Below are 21,655 nucleotides of genomic sequence, written 5' to 3'. Positions count from 1 at the left end.
ATTGATACATTGCCATTACAAAGTGCAAACAATTGTCTGGCTTTAAAAACTTAGCTGTATCATGTTCCACTTCATTTTTCTTTTGTGTTTTGAAGAATAATTCCCAGGGTGACAATATAACTCAAAGTGCCGGGGGCTTGTGCTTTTACAGATACTCACCAGGGCTGCATGTTATTTTTAAAACCATTGTTTAAACTCCTGTCGGGTTCCCTGTTAATCAATCTGAGACCAACCCTTCTCCTGAGGATTTCATGAGTGTGGTTTGCAATTCTCCTAGCTGCTGAACCTGTGCTTCTGACATGATCGTGCAGGCAGGATGCCTGGTCTAGCGCAGTGCTTCTCAAGCTATCTGATGTGGGGGACTGGCAATTTTTTTTCCCAAGGTGCGCGCAGACTGGCAGCCGATGGCTTGCGGACCGGCACCGGTCCGCGGACCACCCCTTTGACTAGCACTGCTCTAGATGAAACCACACTGTACTGAGAGTCAGCAGTTTGGGAATCTGCTCTTGGCTCTTCCTCATGGAAGAGCGAGTGACCTTGAGGAAAGACTGACCTCCTTTCCCCCCTGTATAATGGGAATGCCAATGTCTATCTTATGAGAGGGTTAATTCAGTAATAAATACGAAGAGTTTTGTGATCCTTGGATGGAAGGTGATATGGATGTGCAAAGTATTACATTAGGGGGTGCATATTTTGAAGATGTCTTGATCCACTATGCATTTGTACTTGGTTTGCAAAATGAGCCTTGAGGCACTGAATATTATTAATAGGTTAAGGTAAAAGCTAAGGGTCTTCAGTGCTATAAGAAACTACTAGCTAATTACTATCAAGGAGCTTTTTAGAAAGAATTACCGCTAACATAAACTGTGTTTCCGTACTGAAAATATGTGCTTGCCTTTGTAATAGCCAGCACAGCTGGAATTGGTCTGCTGAAACATCTGTCTGGTTATTGACCTTTAACAACCTCTTTTCCACCAATCATGCTACAAGGTGTATTCTGGTGGGGTCATAATTTTAAACCGGTGATGCCTGCTGCTTTTAATCTCCTCTTGATGCACACACAGGAGTTGCACGTTTTTACAGCAAGGGAAGTTATGCGGAGTCCCTGAGTACTGCAGTAGATACTGTGAGGTTGGCGTGTGCTGGGACTGCTGGAGATGATTCTCTTTCCACTTTTCCATGGGTCATTTTAAATGCTGTCATTTTTGTTGCATCCTTTTATTTTGCCTTACTTAACTGTAACTAAGCTTTGCATCGTGAACTGATGGACAATCTTTGGGGGGGGCGGGAAACGAGTGACATTTATAGTAGGTATCTCAAGTTCAGAAGGAAACCTGTGAAGAGGAGGAATGATAGCTTTGTAGTTAAGGTATTGGATGAGTACTTGAGAGATGTGGATTTAACTCCTGGTGCTGCCACAGACTCCATGTGTGACCTTGGGAAAGTCATTTAATCTCTCTGCCTCAGATCCCCATCAGGAATGGTGGAAGCTTCCTAAAAGTGGGGAGGGGGCACCGGTGCCCAAACCATGACTCTGCCCCCCATATTGCCCCTTCCTCCGAGGCCCCGCCCCGGGGAATCTATTCCTGGCTCTGTCATCCCAGGCAAGTCACTTAACCTTTCTGAGCCTCAGTTTCCCTACCTGTGAAATGAGGGTGATAATACTTCCCCCACTTACTTCACCGGGATTTGAGAGGCATAATTCATGAATGTCTGTAAGCTGCTTTGCAGTCCTCAGATGGAAGATGCGGAGGAAGGGCAATGGGTTAGTTTAGTATTACCATGATTTGATGTACTCAAAATGTCAAGGACTGAATAGACTGGAGGCTGCAGTGTTGGGGTATATGTCTTTATCCTGCTCCTGTATAGAGTGACCTCTGCATGAATGAGAAGGACTTTCTCATCTTCAGCTTGGTTGCTTGGGGACAGAGTTTTCTTGGCTGTGTCAAATCTGGTACTGGAGCACTCTGTTACCAGGCCAAGTGCAGCGTGGTGCATTAGGGCAGGTCCCAGCACTGTTTGGGTTCCCTCATGTCTTTTTTTTTTTTTTTTTTTTTTAGTGTGTTTCAGGTCCAGAGTTGCGAGGCTGCACCGGGAACTGAAGTAGTAATTCACTAAGTTGGTTGTTTATCGGAAGTTGTGTTGGGAGCAACTACAACCATCCGAACCTAAGATGACCGGGGACTAGTGACCAAGAGAGATTACAGTTGTTTTGCTTGTGGTCTTAAGTGGGATTTCCTTTCAATTTTGCAGGACAGCTGAGTTAGAACAGTTCTGGGCGAGATGCTTGTGGTGCTGATTTCTACAAGTGTCATGCATCGCGTGTGTGAAGTGTAAACAGTCTCTGAAATGCAAACGTTGGGAAAGTAAATCGAGAGCTGGGTGTATTATTACAAGTAACCTTCTCTGGAGGTGGGGGAACATGATAGCTGTAGCAAAGTGGGAGTGGTGGGGCTCAGAACATGTGCATGGTCCTTGGTTCCCTGCTTCAGGGGTGCGGCGGTTTTGCAGCTCGCATTGTTTTCTCATAGATTTGGGGGTTCTGGGGCTAACTGATCAGCCTGTAGCATGAGGCTTGTCAGGTGCCCTTTCCCTCACGGCGTAAGTGTCTTATTCTGCCCAGCCAGAGCTGTTTCTCTGTTGAAAGTCTGAGACGCTGCTTTGGCCAAAGTCATGGTTCTGCTGACTCGGGCGCTTTACTCATGCGTGCAAGTCGTCAGACACATGCAGCCATATTAATGAAATCTGGCCATGTCCTCTTGCTTCTCATTAAGCTGGGTCGGGGTGGTTATGTGAAGAATTGAAATGCACTATTATTCATTGTGTGGGAAAAAGGTGACTCCCTTTCTCTGCTCCCTAGTTGCATCTAATTTCCTTTCTACTGGCTGGAAGGTGCAAGTAACTCAGCTTGTGCCCCAGGTTTAAGGGTGAAATTTACTTCAACTCACTACTCGCGCTCTACGGTGGGTGAAGCATGCAGGAGGCTCGGGGCGGGATGATACACCAGAGCTAGATTGCGGTTCTGTAGCTCCTTCCCCGTGCTCTGTGGGCTGGAAGAGTGGCTGTAGCTCCTCTTGCATCACTCCCGTGAGATGTTTAGAGTCGCTGAATAGGTATAACTGTGGACACTGCACCTGTTTCTTCTCATTCACCTCTGCCACATAGACAAACAGGGGGAGCACCTCCAAAGCATCCGTTCATAAATCTCCTGTGTAGCAGCTCCTCAGGGGATGTAGTGATGTGGAAGCCAATTTGAAGACTGTATGTGCTGGGATAAGTGTATCCAGACCCCCAGTTTACCCAACTGGAAACAAGAGGCAGATGTTTAACAATGAGAGTAACTAACTGTTGGAACAGATCACCAAGGGTTGTGGCAAATTCCCCATCACCTGGAGTCTTTAAATCAAGTCTGGATGTCTTTCGAATGGCTGTGTAGTTCAGCCTCAGGTCGTTGGACTATTAGGGTATGTCTGCACTGCACTGAAAGACCCTTGGCTGGCTCAAGTCAGCTGACGCGGTGTCGATGTACTCCTGAGGCAGGAATCGCTGGGTGAGACTCTCTGGTCTGTGTTATGTAGGAGCTCAGACTAGATGATCCTAACGAACCCTTCTGGCCTTAAAATCTGTGAAAGCTGCCACCAGCAGTGCAGCGATCCGAGTCCCCATTGGGTCTGATAATTGGGTGCTCACTGTCACACTGGGCCTTCTCCATAACGGAATCTGCCTCAGAAACTATTTGTCAAGGAGGCTTGTTTATCTTTACAAGCTGATTTCCCCCACCCAATGTCCAGCCTACTATGGTATGCAGAGGTGGTTTTATTGAAATGCACAGACTGAATCTTAGGTGCTCTGAGCGTACGGGTGGCTCTGCCATGACGAGCAGTGAGGGATCTAATCAACCGGTGACGGGCAAACAAAAGACTGGGGTTTGATCCCACGGTTAAGGTGCTGAGCCATGCTGGCGCGCTGATGGAATTGAGCAGTCCATCCAGGTGACAGTCAAAAGAAGAGGAAGGGTCGTGGGATGATCCAGGGGATTCGGTTAGGAGCTGGGATGCCTGTGCTCGACTTCTCCCTTTGCCAGTGCCCTTCTGTGTGGCCATGGCCAAGTCACGTAACCCTGCTGTGCCTTTGCTTTGCCTCCCACCCACTGGCTAGAGGGGAGATTTCGGGGCAGTAACTGTCTCCCCTGCATTGGCACAGCACCATGGGGCCCTATACTGGGTCGGAGTCCATAGGTGCTACTGGAATACAAATAATACGAACAGGCTCCGCTGTTTGTATCAGAGGCCGCCGCAGGGACTCAAGGACTCCACGGTTTTTGGCTTGTGGCTGCCTATTTTTCGTTTGTTTAAAAGAAGACAGTCCAGACAGCGGTCTCCTGTTTCGGCTTTGTCCTCCCTGTGCTTTCTCTTGAGGTCTTCTCTCTGGCTTATTGCACTGATCTAAATGAGTCAGAACACAATGGGGTACGGGGGTGGCTTGGAACCACTTCCCACAGTAGGAAATGCAGACGTGCAGCAGGCCCGAGGCGCTCTTGAGAGAGAGATGATGCCTCCAAAATCCCCTGTATCCACTGCACCTTACAGTGGAGTGCATCAGGTGCGCTTCTGGTTTCTGCCCAGACAAAAGGTGGGGTGGATCCTAGTGTCTGAACTCCTCCCCTCCCCCCTTTTCCTTGCATGCCTGCACAGGGTTGGGCATGATCTTGCCCTAAGTTTGCAGTTAAAACACTGCTGACGTTCTTCTCTACAGGAAAAACAGCAGTCATCGGCACAGGTTGATTACAAACAATTTATGCAGGTGTGTGTGTGCGGGGGAGGGAGGGGTTTGCAGGTGGCTGCTGGGGGTTTCCTGCTACATTTGCTGGGAAATCTCACAGGGACTGAGATTTTGCAAACCGAACCGTTAACACAGGTGTGGAGAGCAGGTGGCTAGAAGCAGAGGCTTCACTGTACATTTAGAGAAGAATCCCTTATGTGTGTTATTAGTAACATCTTAGATGATCCAATCAGCATGAAAAAAAGTAATTGACGTATCCCCATTTATGCTGTTTGCTCCACTTAGATCAGGTTGGACAGTGGCAGTAGCCTGGTCAGTTTCATCTCTCTCTTTTTTTTTTTTAATCAGTTTCCCTTTAGGGCTGTAATGCACTAGCCCAACCCAGTTGTGTTTGGAGTCCCAATATGATTATTTATGCGTCACCAACAGTGTGCTAAGTGCTTCAAGACAAAGTATGAATCTGGCCCCCCCCCAACACATCCGCCCATTTTCATTGTTCTTTTAATTTCAAACCCCTTTGTAAAAATTGTCACCCTCTCATTCGCCCTGTAACACTGCCCTGTGGTGCACCTTTCAACTGTAAAGTGGTTTCAGCCCTTTGTTCCCAAGGGATGGGATGTAACTAATGTGTAATCCTGAGTATGAAGTGTAGTGAATGGTGTGTATTGCAAGAAATGTGGTATAGCAGATTTGGAGCTGAAATTAAATGCAAAGCTGCAGTCTCAGATGATTGTCAGCTATAGATTCTAGAAAACCTGCAAAACTGGCTTCAATTGCTTTATGTGCATAGGGCTTCTCAAGATGTACAATGCCCATCAGCCCACTTGATGAGGGAGCTGTCTGTGTAGGGTGTCAATTGACTCCTGTTTAAACTGCAGTGTTTTCTATAGAGCCGGATGGGGCATTATCTTTCTCCACCCACCCCCTCCTCCCGAGCAAATTCTTCATGATCAGCAAAATGGAAACAGACCCACAGCGATTGGACACTTGCAAGAGAGCTTTATTTATGCACCTAAGTTGATTAGCCCAGCTGCCATTAGCACATTTGCCTTGCATCACACTGTGATGTGCGGTAACTGGGAAAAGCTGTCTGCTGCTTGCCAGCTTCCTAGCCTTGCGCTTGTCAGTACTCCATGGCGGAGTTCTTTGTCTCTGAGTATACAGTATTGCAGGGGGAACCCTAATTAGATCTCTTCCTGGAACAGGACAAACCCAAGATTCCTTCTCTAGAGCAATTCACCTGCTGGGTGTTCGGCACACATACAAAAAAAGGAGCCCAGTAGCATCATTTGGATCAAATATGCATTGTGTACATCTTGACAGGTTTCAGAGTAGCAGCCGTGTTAGGCTGTATTCACAAAAAGAAAAGGAGGACTTGTGGCACCTTAGAGATGAACAAATTTATTTGAGCATAAGCTTTCGTGAGCTTCTGATGAAGTGAGCTGTAGCTCACGAAAGCTTATGCTCAAATAAATTTGTTGGTCTCTAAGGTGCCACAAGTCCTCCTTTCCTTTTTGTGTACATCTGTGACTTCTCTTACATGAATACGTTGGCAGGGGGGATGCTGATACACGAGGCTTGTCTGAATGTACAGGTGACATCATGATGCCTTGTTCAAACTTCTGTCACTTTTTTAAAATAGTGCGGTTCGCTTATACTGTATTCTTAATTTGTTCCTTGAGGTCTCAGAAGTTTTAAATCTCATTAGAGCCTGGCTCTCCCTCAACCATTTAACCGTCCTTGACAAGCTTTTAATCCTCTTGAGGCAGGTGTCAGTTAAAGAATTATAATTAACCAATAATAGGAAGCTTGTTGCTTGACAGAGGGGAGTTCAAACCCCTCCTCCCCTCCCTTCCCAGCAGTGCCCAGGCAGTTAAAGTGTTTTGCTCAAGGGTTGATCTCTGGGAGAATGTTCAAAGCAAGCTCTTCACCGGAGGTGGGGCAGGGTAGCCTGGTTTGCAAGTTTTCCTGCACCTGGGGTCAGCATAGAATAATCTCTAGTCTTGTTGCTCATGGCCTAGGTGCATGCCTGTGTGAGTGACTTCAGGGAGGAAAGGAAGCAAAGTATTAAGACTGCAAACCATAAACTGGCGATGAAGGCAGCAGCATGGTGGAAACAGTCAGTGTTTCGGGAGTCCGGTGTCATAGTTGACATGGAACTGCAGCATATAACAAACTAACCTCTGATCCTGCTGGAACCATTCACTTTGCGCTCACTGCAGGCTGATCGGGAGCCCTTCTACACAGAGACAGCAAACTTCATGCAACAATGGATCTGTTAAAAGAAAAGGAGTGCTTGTGGCACCTTAGAGACTAACCAATTTATTTGGGCATAAGCTTTCGTGAGCTACAGCTCACTCTTCCCCCTTTTGCACCTAATTGGGAGGGGAGCATTGGACCAAAACAGCCCATTTGATTACTCCTTCTCCTCTTTCATGTGGATGAGACAAAACCATCAACTTACCACTTCTGTCTTTAATCTCCTCTGCCATGACTGATGGCCGTTCTGCTGGGCCTATGGAAAATGTATAAGGCTTTATAAGCGGAGTTTTGATATTGAAAAGAGGGCTCAAGCATAGCTAGGGGCCAAGACATCTTCCTGTTATCCAGGTAACTTGGAGAAAAATCCAAAGGCACGCGTTGATCCAGAGCTTTAGTTGCTTGTGTCCACAAGATTTCATGGTAGCTGGCGTGGAAGATAGACATTTTCCCTCCAGTAAGGAGTTGTTTCTAGATCTCTTTCCCTGATAACAGAAAAACAAACAAGTCTTGGAAATGCTTTTATTTATTTTTTTTCCCTTTAATGCTTTTTCTTATTCCATTTGCCAACTTATTTTCCATATCCTGACTTCTTGTGTGCCAAAGTGATCCTGTATTAGTGATGGTAAAAGGAGGGATATTTTCACTCAATTTTGAGCATAATGAAATCTGTCATATACCCCCCACTACCACAGCATATGGTGTCGTTCTCCTCACCACACCCATGTGGGGTAGGTCAATGCTGTTATCTGCATTTTATAGTTGGGAAATCGAGGCACGGAGAGACTAAGTCCACAAGGTCACACAGGAAGTCTGTGGCAGAGATGGGACTTGAACCTGGGTCTCCTGAGTCCCAGGCTAGCACCAAAATCACTAGGCAACTCTTCCGCTCAACCCCTTCTCTTACATACCCCTTAAACCTATGAGCTGGGGGCAGGAGGCTAGCAAACCCCAAGGTTCAGCTGACTGAGTGGTGTTGCTATTTATTGGTATTGCAGTAGCACCTAGACGCCACAGCTGAGACCAGGGCCTTGTTGTGTTAGGTGCTGTACAAGTGCACAGTAAGGGACAGTCCTTGCCCGGAAGCGCTTACAGTCTAACTAGATAAGAGAGACAAAAGGTGTGTAACCGCTCCGCCGGGTGGTGTCAGCAGCAACAAGGGCCTGGTTCACTATTTAGGGGTTCCTCTTCAGATTACAAAACAAAAGCCGCTTGAGCCCGCACCCAGAAACCTGAGAAAACTAAACACCTTCCTTGGGCACCCTTAATAGGCAACATTTCCCCTCTCGCAAGCACTGAGTCTGCGTCTAAAAGGAAGGCGGTGTTTATGAAGGGAAGAGGGAATGCAGCGTGAATGTGGGAAGATGCAGCCCCAATGGCTCACCGGTGGTGAGTGATACCACATACCATATCCCCATTTCACAGATGAGGAACTGAGGCCCAGGGAGATCATTTGGTTTGCACCAGGTCACGCAGGGCATCTGGTGGATCTGGAAACAGCCCAGAGCTGCTGAGTCCCAGCGGCCACAAGACAATCCTTTATCTCAACAGATGGGGTTCGGACTAATGCGAAAGGTGGAGGGGGTTGGGCCAGCCACAGAGGAGGCAGGCGGGACAGTCTCCAAGTCCCTCTGATCCCAGGCAAAGGAAGGTCCAAGCCTGCACAGGGAGCTTTTCCAGCATCATTGCTCCCTTGGGAGAAATGCAGCCGTTGACTCCCCTGCCCACCCCTGTGCACAGGGGGAGTAGGAGCCGGCGCTTGTAGCACTGACTGCGGTGTTGAGCTCCCCTGGGTTCTGATGAGAGCAAGCCGCGTAAAGTGGCTTCCCCCCTGATTCCCCTGCCTCAGAGCCCCAGTCCTGCAGAGGGGTTTCCATGTGAGTTTGCCCCATCTACGCTAGCTTTTGCTCTCCCTTGCCTGCATCGGGGGCATTGGGCCCTGGCCTTCCACTTCTTTTGACCGTCACCCTGAACTTCAGTCACTCAGGAAAGCGAGAGGCTGCCGGGCCCGATCTAGAACCAGGCATTGTCGAGGCGGATGCAGTGCCAGCTTCCTCGGGCGGCTCTGCATGTGCTCTCTATCGAGTGCCAGACACAGGTCAGAGAGCCGCTATCGCCTGTCTGGGGAGCATGCTCACTGAGGACTAACTGGAGACCATCGTTCTCTTGTGGTCTAAGTGCCCAGTCCAGCGGGGGCCTTTCCCCTGGGCTTAGTGGGAAATGGATCTTGGTGCTAGATCAGGATTTGAACCCAGGGCTCCAGGATTGTCGAGCAGACGCAATAAATGGCACTGCTGCTCACTGCAGGCTGCCCCCTTTTAAACTTTTTTAGGGGCCTCGGAAACTCCCCTTACAAGGTTTAATGTGCGCGTCTGTGATTTACTCTTCTGCCCAAGTCACTTCATCTGTCCAAGTGAAACCATGTGATGTATGTCCTCGCCTCTCCTCCTCCCCACACGTGTGCCCATGTCGGTTTTAGCAAAGGTTGAGGGCAGCTCACTGTTGGGTTCTTTCAGATGGCTGCTTTCTCTCTGTGAAACTATCTTACCTATAAATTATGCACGTGGAAAATGGGGCCAGAAAGCAGCAGGCATCAATAATTGATCGTCGAGCCTTCCTCAGCTGTGAGCTACGTCATTGTACCTGCTTAGGTGTCTGGTGGTTTTCTTCTTTTAAATTTCACAATGTAACTTTTAGCTGCTGCTTGGAATCAGGTCAAATGTCACCTCACACCCTCCTACCCCCCGGAAGTCCCTGATTCAGCATAGGTAGACCCCTGTATCTGCATGGGGTCCACGGGTGCCAAAAGGTGCAAAGCACTCAAATGACAGAACATGAAAATTAAGGTTAATTAAACAGCTGTATAAGTTAAGGTTAATTAAACAACTGTATTATTATTTGTAATATGGTAGTGCCTAAAGGGGCCAGTTTCAGGTGTGGCCCCATTGCATCAACAGTGAGAACCAGTCCTTGCACCAAAGTGTTTATAAGTAAGGCTACATTTTAGTCACAGGGATTTTTAGTAAAAGTCACGGACAGATCATGGGCAGTAAACAAAAATTCACGGGCCTGTGACCTGTCCATGACTTTTACTATATACCCCTAACTGAAATTTGGGCTGGGGGGCCATGAGTGCTATGGGGGCGGAGGGGCGGTCCAGGGGTGCTGGGGGGTGTGGCCCAGGATCCCTGCAGGGGAGGGGAGGTGGGTGGTGGTGTGCGGCCCCCTCTGGGGAGTGCTGGGTGAGAGGGGATTGGTGGTGCTGGGTGAGAGGGGTTTGGTGGGGCTGGCAGGATCCCTACCCGGCTCCGACTGGCATGTCCCCTAACCCTAACCCAGCTCCATAGGCGCAGTTCCCATTGGCCGGGAACCACAGCCAATGGGAGCTGCGGGAGCGGTGCCTGTGGGCGCAAGCAGCACGCACAGCCCCCCTGGCCACCCTTCCCCCTAGGAGCTGCAGAGAGATGCCAGTGTAAAGCTGGGAGTTGTAGGCAGTCACTGTTTGAACTGAACAGATATATTGAGACACACAGGGTCTGAGTCTGGTCCCATGCCAGTTTTTAACTCCATTGGCTACACCAGAATCGTTCCTGATTTACACGGAGTCAGTGAGAGCAGAAATGGGCCCAGTGTTTTGTAGTGTGTGTCAGTATTTCCCTACTCCAGCAGTATTTACTGGCTCAGCCACAGAGCTAGACTGACTCAGCTTCTGACCTCTAGCTACTCCCATTTCCTCCATTCCTGGGGCTTTTGGAGACATCCCTGCATTCTGGCATGACAGTGACTGGGTGATGGGGGCGAGGGGTGGAGGAAGAGGGGCTGCCGCAGCCGTATTCTCCAGCAACCCTAGAAATTAAATCCAGTCTATTACAAGGATTAATACCTCTGTTTCTAATCCCCAACGTTTATCTGCTCTCCCTGCATTTGTGAAACTGAAGAATCATTGGAGAACAATCCTCCCTCTTTTATCTCTTGCAAGTCAGAGGCTATCCATTCTGCTGGCATGGCTGGGATTAAGGCTAGCTTGTTAAAAGTTGGTTTGACCTTTTACTGTGAAATCTGTGAATTGTTTAGAGGGCGAAGGGGCAGGTGTCAGAGGTCTGGGAAATGTATGTGGTGCATTAACTCATGTTGGGGATCTGCTCTCCCCAGGGGCAAGTAGATAGTGTCCATTAACAGGCAGTGTGCAGGCGCTGAAGGAAGAATGTGCTAGACATAGGTCATAATTAGAGGTAAACCTTAATTGTACTTTTCACTAAGGTCCCTGTACTGATGAAAACTGACCTCAAGATTTGGCCAACATGCCTAAGTCCTTTTGCAAGCAGATTCTCATTGTCTCCATTGGGAATTTGCCTGAGAAACAAACTTGGGCTCTTCAATCACTTCTGTGCACTTGAAAATGTTACCCTCAGTAAAATCTGCATGACGATCTCAAAGTCTGACCTGCGGAGAGGTTTTTCTTGATAAAAGAGAGCTACTGTATAATACAATCACTCTAACCAGTTGCAAAGAGATGCTACTAACTAGACCAGAGATGCACTTTATAATCAGGCTAACAATTGGACCGGAAGCTGCTATAATGCTGCTCTGAGGAAGTAAATGGGACCAAAGGGATCAGGTTTGCCATAAGAGAGCCTTAAATGTGGAGTTCTCTCTTTCATATGATGTAATAATGACTGCTACCAGAGTGGAACTCCCGGGGCTGAACTCGGTCCCCTTTTCAGGGGAAAAACCCAAGGTCTAAGCAAGTCCCGGGGCTAAGTGACACCTACGCCTTGTGCTGGCCTGTGGGACAGGGTTAATTTATTTGCAGAGTATCTGATTCAACCCCTACTGATGCTTTATTTCACGGGCATGTAATGGACACGGTTCTAGATTTGCAAATTCTGATGATTTTTTTTCTGTCTTCTGTTTGTCCAGTTTCCCTTACTGCAGTTTAAATAAATAAATTTGGATTAAACAAAGCCGAAGGGAGTGGCATTGTAGATCCACTTCCAAGAGATGGCAAAATCACTTCTATCGCTTAAAAACACCAGGGAGTGGGGAGGAAGGGGTTGCTCTGTTGAAATGACCCTTCCACGCTTCGTAGCAACTTGGAAACTGTCTGATTTCCAGTGAGGAAGGCTATCATTTCAGTCTGACTGTGAGCAGTTTAAGGAGGCCCGTCCAGGCTGTCAGTGTCTGCTGGAAATAACCCACCTCCTTACCTGATTGGTGATCCTGCTGGGAAAGCCATTTAGTAGGTTTCGCTGACTCCTGTGGGTAGCTAGCTGATATCCCTGGCAAAGGAGCAAGGGAGGTGGCAATGGTAGGGTAGGCATCCCATCAGAGAGAGCACGGGCACACAGAGGGGTGGAGTGCACCGGTCATGATGGAAAGACCCCTAGGAGCAGCCGCACGTGGAGGGAAGACTGAGGCTGGGGTTTTCATAGAGTTATTTTGGAAGTGTCGTGGTTAACAAACCAGACTCCAGGATGACTCTGTGCAGTTTTGTTCCAAGTAGGACGGGAGCACTACTTACTGACAGGTCCTTTTGGGGACGTGTCATTAAAATGGTCCCCTCCTCTGAGCTAGGTAAGAGGAGCTGCTGACATCAGGACAGGTGTCTCTTAAAAGCTGCCTTAAGTTCTCTCTTCCGTGACTCTGTCTAATCACCCAAATACGGGAACAGAACAACTCCCTGGAGTTTCCCTTTCAGACTAGACAGTTAATGTGGACAGTGGTGTTAATCCCAAGCAGAACGACTGTCTTAGTTACTCAGACAGCATGAAGAATAGGGCTCCTGGTTCTTGAGACCTTGGATCATCCCTCCACAATGTCACAGTTTTGAACAGGTCTCTTGTCAGTTACAGCTGGTTTTGGTGGCTTCAGCCCCAGGGGATTGAAGTGAAGCGCTTCCCCAGATAAAGCGAAATCTGAGCGCATTGACTAAACGTGATTAATTTCAGCAGCGGCTCCACTGCCATTCTGCCCACAGAATGCGTCATTGCCCCAAGTGGCAGCATGACTGAGCTGGAAATCGCTGGGACCATTTAATTGCTTAGCAGTTTATTGAATTCACTTTCCAGCGCTATTCAGTGCCTTTGACAGCCTCTATTTCTTCTGTCCCTTTTTAGGGAGCTACTTTGCCAGCCATTTCATCATGGGAGGTGAGAAGTTCGACTCCACGCACCCGGAGGGCTACCTCTTTGGAGAGAACAGCGACCTGAACTTCCTGGGAAATCGACCTGTAGTGGTAAAGTGAAATTCATTCAGCTGAAATTCATTCATATTTGAGCATAAGCAGACACTCTTTCCCAATGGGTTTGCAGTTAGGGAGGAATCTGACATTGTGAGACATAGGGCTTGAATTGCCATTGGACAGAGAAATCTGTTATGTTTGGGTTCTTATCCCACGCCTATCACCATGGTATCTGGGTCCGAGCTACAAAACTCAGATCCCTGGATACAAGCTTCCCAAAGTTTGTGGGGGTGTTTGGATTAGCCCATTACAGAGAGCAGCATGCAAGGGACAGCCATGAATTTTAGATGCAGATCTGAACTTCTTCCAAGTTGCGTGGTTTCAGGCCCATCCCTACAACTAGAAGATGTCTAACGGATGCTCTGCTCTCTGGGTGAGATCCCACTAATTTCAACAGGCCCAGGATTTTGCCTTCTAAATTGGTGGGTGACTCTAGTACTCACAAAATGGAGATGCCGTTAGCACCAGTGCAGGCAGGCCATCGACGAGCTTCTCAAGGCAGCTATTCCAGTGCAGCTTAAAGCTGGTATGCAATGTCCTTGCCCAATCATTGCTAAAAGAAAAGGAGTACTTGTGGCGCCTTAGAGACTAACAAATTTATTTGAGCATAAGCTACAGCTCACTTCATCGGATGCATTCAGTGGAAAACCATTGCTGGCTCTCTTGAGAACACACACTGCCAGGGTGCTGAGCTGGGATGCATGCAAATGAGGTGGTGGGTCAGAGACTACCCAGCTCACACTCCCTTGTGATTTGAGCTTGTGTTTGAGCCCAGGCATCAAAGACAGGAAAGGCTGGTGCAATGCATCTGCTCCACCTACCATAACTTCCATTGGCTTGTCTTTAATTCCCCTCCTGGCGCATATGACAAGGGCCAGACTCAGCCAGTCAGCATTCTTTGGTTTGTCCAAGGGCTGGGCTGACGGGCACAGGCCACCCCTGCTGAGGCCTGCACTCTGCACCCGGGAGGCTCCATTTCCAAACACTGGGCCCTAACTAGGTCAGCGAGATTACACATCTCAGGACTCTTGACAGGTCGCCAACTGGATTCGTGCATTTTCTGTGATGGTATGTCCTGTGAGTACCCATGTGCAGATGCTGGATTTGTGATGTTCTCTCAGGCCCCTGTATTCAAAAATCAGGCTCCCAGTGTGTTGGGTGAAGGATATAGGGGTGCATGCCGAATCTCTCTCCACCCCCAGAAGTGTGTGTAAAGCAGACACTCTTTCCCAATGGCAAGAGTCTGATTGTTATCACCCAGCATCTTTTGCTGGTAACACCGTTCTTCAGTGGCAGCAAAGACACTGATTCTTACAGCTTAATCAGCCCTATTTACCTAAGTCAAAGGTTCTTAACTCCCCATGTTTATCCCCACCCCCATCCCCCACTGTTCTTCAGATGTTCTTGTCAACTGCTGGAAATGGCCCACCTTGATTATCACTACAAAAGGTCCCCCCCTCCCCCAGCTCTCCTGCTGGTAATAGCTCACCTTAAGAACTGTAGCTCACGAAAGCTTATGCTCAAATAAATTGGTTAGTCTCTAAGGTGCCACAAGTACTCCTTTTCTTTTCACCTTAAGTGATCACTCTGGTTACAGTGTGTATGGTAACACCCATTGTTTCATGTTCTCTATGTATATACATCTCCCCACTGTATTTTCCACTGAATGCATCCGATGAAGTGAGCTGTAGCTCAAGAAAGCTTATGCTCAAATAAATTGGTTGGTCTTTAAGGTGCCACAAGTCCTCCTTTTCTTTTTGTTCTTAACTTGGCTCACAACCACCCTGCTCTTCCCGTACTGTTAACAGGGAGAGGGGTCCTGGTAAAGGGGGTGGTAGCATGGGGAAAGGTTGAGAACTACTCACACGGGTGTTGAATATAAATACTGAGGTTAGAGACCACACCCACAACCCAGCTGCTGTTTTCCACTTGAATTGCTCATGGTAATTGGCCTTGCGTGCAAATTTTATCATTTGCACGGACACTTAGAAAACTCGGCCCGTGAAAATCTGATTGACTGACAAACTGTTGCCTTTCTATGTTCCCTTTGTTTTCCTCCTGGAGATATACCAAAGTATGGGTGGGCTGGCACATAAAGCACCACCTTCAACCCGCATGTTTAAATTAGGCTTGGCAAGGGTAAAGCAAAAGGATTATTTTATATGAGAACATTGCTTTGTAATTGCTGAAAAACAAATAATTTTATAGCTTCTGAAATTGTCTTGGAAATGAGAGAGAAATATTTTCCAACTATGTGGCTGAAACGGAAGAAACTTAACCACATTCTACCATATTGACTCTTATTGTAGGGGGGTGTTAATTTCAGGTTATAATATTAATGTGAGTTACCCCTGTTGTGTCCTGTTGCTTTGACATGACCGTTATTGCTTTAACAATTGGAGTGGAAAGTTCTGCGGTCAGATATTCCATCCGCTCCTTTCTTGCGTGTGAATTGCCTTCACTTCCTGCCCACCTTTAACGCGTGATGAGTTTCTGCATGTTACGTAAATTCTATCCGTGCAGCCTTCCGTCTCTGTAACCCTAAAAGGTGGGAGACTTTTTTTCTAAGTCTGTGGTTCTGATTTTTACTTATCCCACTGTAACTCCTTTGGCTTCGGTGGCTTTACTCCTGATTTACATCAGATAACTGCATGGTAAATTTATAAATGTGCTTGTGTCCTCCAGAAATACTGCATTTAAGTTAGTTCCTGTCTATTTGTGACTTCCCTCAGAGACTTGCAGATAAAATCTGGATTTTTATTAAGGAGGTCTGAGCCCTCGACACCATGAACTAGATCTGCTGCAGTTCAAACAGAAATCACATCAGGGAAGTCCTAAGGCCTCTGTTACACAGGAAGCCAGTCTTTCTAGATGATCACGGTGGTCCCTGCTAGACCATGGTGGTCCCTGATGTTGCTCTTCATTTACATGCCAATACACACACATCTGACTCGTCCCACCCTGGCAAATCATTGGCGGTTTACTCTTGCCACCTGGCCTATGTTTGCTCGAAGGGCAAAATACCACAACACAGCAACGGAAACAGGCGGCTCAGGATGAAGGTGGAAGCTGTTCTTTTCCTAGCTGCCCTAAACTTGAGATTTTTCATTATGTGTCATTGTTCCTCATGCTGAGCCCACCCACCTGCGCTGCGGGGGTCTAACTCAACCGGTGTAGACTTAAGGCTACATCTGCACCACACTGGGGATGTGATTCCCCTGCTTGTGTACATGTATTCACACTAGCACTCCTTGGGTTAGCACAAGTATAAATAGCAGGGTAGCCGCCGTAGTACAGAGAGTGGCGACAGAGGCTAGCAGTCACTAGCTGCCAGCACCAGGCCCCCCCCGACTAACCCCCTAGCCCACCCTGGACCCCGCATGCCCCTGAAGCATGGGCCTCCCCAAAGCCTTGAAAGCCCAAACATTGGTGGAGCTGGACCCACGTTCCTACATATTGGTGGAGCATGGGCACCACGGGCCCATGTAACTCGCCACCTATGGGTGGAGGTAAACAGAAGAAGGGACCTTGCATTAGGCTGACCATGGGTCTCAGTCAGATTTCCCTGGAGGCTCATGTTATCTTCCCCCGTGGAGCTCTTAGTCCACATGAAGTGCAGTTGCCTTCCCTCACCCCCCAGCATTGGAGCGTGAGCGTTACATGTCACACTAGCATTTCAGCCTGCCCCTGCTGGGGTCCCCTCTGCACCTGCGGGTAGGCTGTGCGGTCTGCCGGGCCCAGCATGCAGGAGAACCCGTCCAAGCAAGCTAGGCTGAAATGGACACCTGGTTTCCCTCTCTTGTGCTCTGGGTATGCAGGGAGAGAGGATGGCTGTGTGTGAGGGTGGGAGCCTGGTATGCAGGAGATTTGGGATCTGCTCCCAGCGTTGCTGTTGGCTCCCTGGGGCAGGTAGCTTAGGGTTTGATTCTGCAAGGGGCTGAGTCCTCTCTCCCTGATCCAGAAGAACTCTTAAGCACATACCTAATGTCAAGCACAGGAGTGCTTAAAGTCAAGTATGTGCTTTGGGGCCTGGCAGAATATTTGTGGACTGCAGCACATGCTTAAATGGTGTGCTGAATTGGGGCCTAAATGGTGACTTATTAGCATGATCAATGCACTGTTACTGCAGGCCACGGCGGAGAGAATGCAGCTGCTGTTTGCCTGCATGGTAAAGTCAGACCATCTGATGATGTTGCCTGGTGAGTTTTATGATCTAACAGTTAAGTTTATCCATTGTTTAACTAAGGAAAAAAAATAGAACTTACCATTCACCATCTTTGAAAGGCCCTGCCTCCCCATGCTCAGAAATGGCAGCTATATTCTGACCTATATCCTAGCATCAGACTGCTAAAGTGTTAGCTTCTCATTTGATTATTTGTCCTCGTTCTATTTAAGGCCATTTAAAGTGATGTATAAGATTATCACTACTCATACTACAATAGCAGCTGAGGTCAGGGCCCCATTGTGCTGCTGGGCATGTGAGAAGATAGTCCCTGCCTCGAAGAGTTTGCAATCTAAAGGTCTGATCCTGCATACAGCTGAGACAGACAAAGCATGGGAGAAAGAAACATCATCCCCATTTTATAGACAGGGAATTCAGACACAGGGTAGATCAAGTTACTTTCCCAAGATCTTGGACTCTGTGGCAGGGCTGGGAATTGAACCTAGATCTCCTGAGTCCCAGTTCAGCTTCCCCTTTAAAATATTACATTTTTTAATCGTTAGTGGATTTTAGTTAATTCCGCAGATGTGTGGCTTCTGGTGGCAGGATATATCTTTTTAATAAAAAGGAGAGCACATATTTTGGTGGGGATCATGTACAGCTGTGTACAGTATTCATCCATGCCAGAAATTATTCTTCATAATGGCCAAGTTGCTGGAGGGCTGTTTGCCTTCTGCTCACAAGAGTCCCGCAATGTGCCGTGTGCACAGTACGCTCTGTGCGAGTGAATGGAGAAGCTGTGCTAAGACGCTTTCCGTTACAATGATATTCAGAATTTATAAAGCCACAAAGTTTCTTCTTTCTTACTGTTTTGAATGCACGGAAATGAAATGTGCACCTGAGCCTTGAGATGTTTGTTTCTTTGTTCCATCGCTCGCACATTCAGTAAGTGGAAGAGAAACTCATGAATGGTGGGCTGCCAGGACTGGTTTGTTGTGGTTGGCTTGCTTGTGAATGCTGGGTAGTAATTCCTTGGTTTTTATTCTGCTTAAAGAGCACTGACGCTTTTCATTTATAAAGATAAACACACATTTAAAGAGTACATGGCTCTCACAATTAGAGCTACAAATGTTTGTCAGCTATTTGGGTTCTTTGCATTGGGTGCCGTATTATTATTATTATAATAATTATTACTATTATTTGTTATTTGTATTATCGTAGCGCCCAGGTGCCCTAGTCATGGCCCAGGACCCCACTGTGCTAGGTGCTGTACGAACAAGGAACAAAGAGACAGCCCTAGCCCCAGAAAGCTTACAGTACTGTCTATTTTCATATAAGCACTTAACAAAATAATTATGGATTGGAAAGACTTTGCTTGCTTTTTGCTGAATGAACCTAGTCGGAGGAGGGAAAGCCCGTGATGCTGCCCTACATCACTTTGTGGTGGCGGGGTACCAGTGCAATGCAGCATTACGGGAGTTAAGGGCTGCACAAGGATTTAGCTGTCTATTAAAATCAGTGGGAGTCCCACAGCTAAACCCCTCCCCCCAACATAAGAATGAAAATTCAGCCTTAATCCCAGGGTATTTTTTTCCCTCCAGCAGTGATTGCGAGAAAGCCTCCTGATTCCAGTAAAAGCCTATAAACTGCCCACCATGCATGCTTCCTCGTAGCAGGGACCCTGACATCAGATAGCCTTTACAGCATCTGAGAGGGTAAACAAACAGCTTGGAAAGAATTAATGCCGCATTTCCAACTAAAGAAATGACGTTGTTTGCTCTTAATTAATGATGGGCCTGAGCTGCAGAGCGGTGCTTTAGAGCCGCTTTTCTCCAAGGTTCACGTGATTGGAGCTGGGGTTCTGGTGTGGCCCATTCTGGAGCCACAAGCTAATCACAAAGTTTGACGTTAGGGGTGAACTTCCATGAGTTGCGTGGTGCGTTTGGGTCAGCGAATTTGGTTCTTTCCACTCTTAGGGTCAGAGAGTTCTTTTGTAGGACTTTCTCAGCATACAGCGTATTGTCTCCCCAAACTCTTTGCAGAGCTCTCCTGAATGAATAATTACAGCCTCTGAGCAGGAGCAGAGGAAAAAGAGATGCTTTGAGATGGGATTTTGAAATGATGGAGCGATACAGGAAGGCACTTCCTGGTAGCAGGCAATTCAGAGAAGAAGGCTCCTGCACGGAGAGTCTGTCTACACAGCAAAATCTGTGCCGGGTCTAGCCTGTCTGAGCTAGCTTGAATCCAGCTAGCTCGGGTAATAGTAGCCACTCGGCCATCGCAGCGTGAGCTTCCGAATAGGCTGGCAAGCCGAGTACTGGCAAGGCGAGTACATACCTAGGTCTATGTTGGGCTGAGCTGTCTTCGTTGCACGTGTTACTCACGCTAGCTGGATTCAAGCTAGCACAGGTAGACTAGCCCATGCACGGCTTTTGTGGCATAGGCAGACCCAGAGCATGGCGAGACTAGGTGGTGGGAGAGAAGCAAGACATGTGAGAGGCAGGCCTCCTGGATGGGTTTTGGAGACCTGGGTTTGATTCTGTGTCTCAGCCACAAACTTCCAGTGTGACCTCGGGCAAGTCATTTAAGCTGCCTGGTGCCCTAGTTCCCCATCTGCACCATGGGGTGAATAATTTTTCCTTACTTCACAGGGATGTCAGTGATTGGGAGGCCCGTGGAGGTTAGGGCAATGATACTCCTTAGACAGCTAGGTCTGAGCAAGTCTCAGGAACGGTTTTAAAAACAGAGAGGGTGCTATTGAACTGGAGCCTGAAATGAATGAGGGCGGCATTGCAGAGTTCCTTTGTCCATGAAATCCGCAGTCCGTCCAATGACCACGAGGACGGGTGCTTGTTCGGTTCACTGCGATGGTGTGCGCCCAATGATATTGTCGACCAGCATTAAGCAAACCTGCCATTTTGCCGTTGGCCATGCTCCATGCTACCCAAGAAAGCCAGGCACAGGGTACATTCCTGCAGTCTTCCCCTTAAGGCTTTACAAATATCTTTCCAGGACCGGTTTACAGTAGAAATCCGTACACATCACCTCCCCACCTGTGTCCTGGCAGCGCTGTGGCGGGTGTGGCTGATGCCTAAATCCCGACCTATGCGACCTGGATTTAGGATTCAGGTTTGTGCCAGCAGAAGCCAAGGTGTTAAGCAGTATCTGTAGGGTGCTCATGAGCTCTTTCCAATACTGACAGGATAAGTAGTCCACCCTTAACATGGAAGCAGAAAGGAGGCTAACAAAGAAGCCTGACAACTTGATGCAGATTAGTCCAGACAAGCTTTGGCTCCCCCCGCCGCCTTCTTTCCTTTGGTTCTGTGTGTCTGGATTTATTTATTTAAAGAACAGCCACAAAGTGTCTGGGATCCTCTCCGAAGGCTCTTGGAAGCTGGAGTTTGCCGCATTGCCGGTGAACTCAGCAGAGCGTTAAATGTCAGACGCTGTTGGGAGCCTGCTGGACTTGGGAGACATTCATCGTGGGCAGTGTTGCTGGGGGGTTTTCTTGTGTGCCTTATGGAGAGAGTAAACCAAAGGTGAGTGTCACGCTGGCCTACAGAGGGAGGCGCAGAAGGCACAGAAGAATCTCTAGGTGGGATGTTAGTAGGGACAAACCAATGTCAGGGAGGAAACTGGGGGACAATAGTTGCTCTTTAAATGGTATGTGAACGTACGTAGGGTTCTTGGAGAAATACCCAGGGCCATAACAAGTGCCTACCTTGTGCACCTCGTGGAGGCATCTGCTTTGACAGTGGCCTTATAGACTTTACTGGAGGGCACAGGAGGGGGAGACACTGGTGGTGGGAAGCCAGGTGTGGATATGTACGCAGACCCAGCCACCACCACGCTGTCGACCAGATGAACCCATTGAAGCCAGCAGCCTTGCCAAGGTTGATGTTGGCCTAAGGGGTTGGGTGGGGAAAAGTGAAAGGCTGAGTGGGCTCTCTGCTGCCATCCTTATTGCCCCTCTGTGGAATACAGTGGAGTTACAGCAGGGCTCAACCTGGCCCACGAGCCAGAGAGAGAGATGGATAGGGAAGGAGGCACCTTGTTGGCAGCCTGCTGAGACTTTAAGGCCAGAAAGGACCATCATGATCATCTAGTCCAGTGGGTCTCAACCCGTGGCCCAATCAGCACACAGCTGCGGCCCATGTGACACCCTCAGGCAGTATATATATTGTGTGGATGTGGCCCACATAACACACAGA

At 48.1% G+C, this 21,655-nt stretch overlaps 1 protein-coding gene across 4 annotated transcripts in view; it reads left to right on the top strand.

The window, feature by feature from the left end:
* The window catches only part of RNF157 (ring finger protein 157), a 77,491-nt gene that overhangs the window by 1,458 nt on the left and 54,378 nt on the right, over window positions 1-21,655 (top strand). For all 4 annotated transcript variants that reach the window (XM_007072538.4, XM_037914275.2, XM_027834756.3 and 1 more), the window contains exon 2: window positions 13,158-13,276. In XM_007072538.4, coding sequence (XP_007072600.2) covers window positions 13,158-13,276 — 119 coding nt within the window. The remainder of the gene's footprint in view (window positions 1-13,157; window positions 13,277-21,655) is intronic.

This window comes from Chelonia mydas, chromosome 14, assembly GCF_015237465.2.
Source record: "Chelonia mydas isolate rCheMyd1 chromosome 14, rCheMyd1.pri.v2, whole genome shotgun sequence".
Taxonomy (NCBI): Eukaryota; Metazoa; Chordata; order Testudines; family Cheloniidae; genus Chelonia; species Chelonia mydas.
The sequence above is the reverse complement of the archived record's forward strand: the minus strand, read 5'-3'. Positions and strand labels throughout refer to the sequence as shown.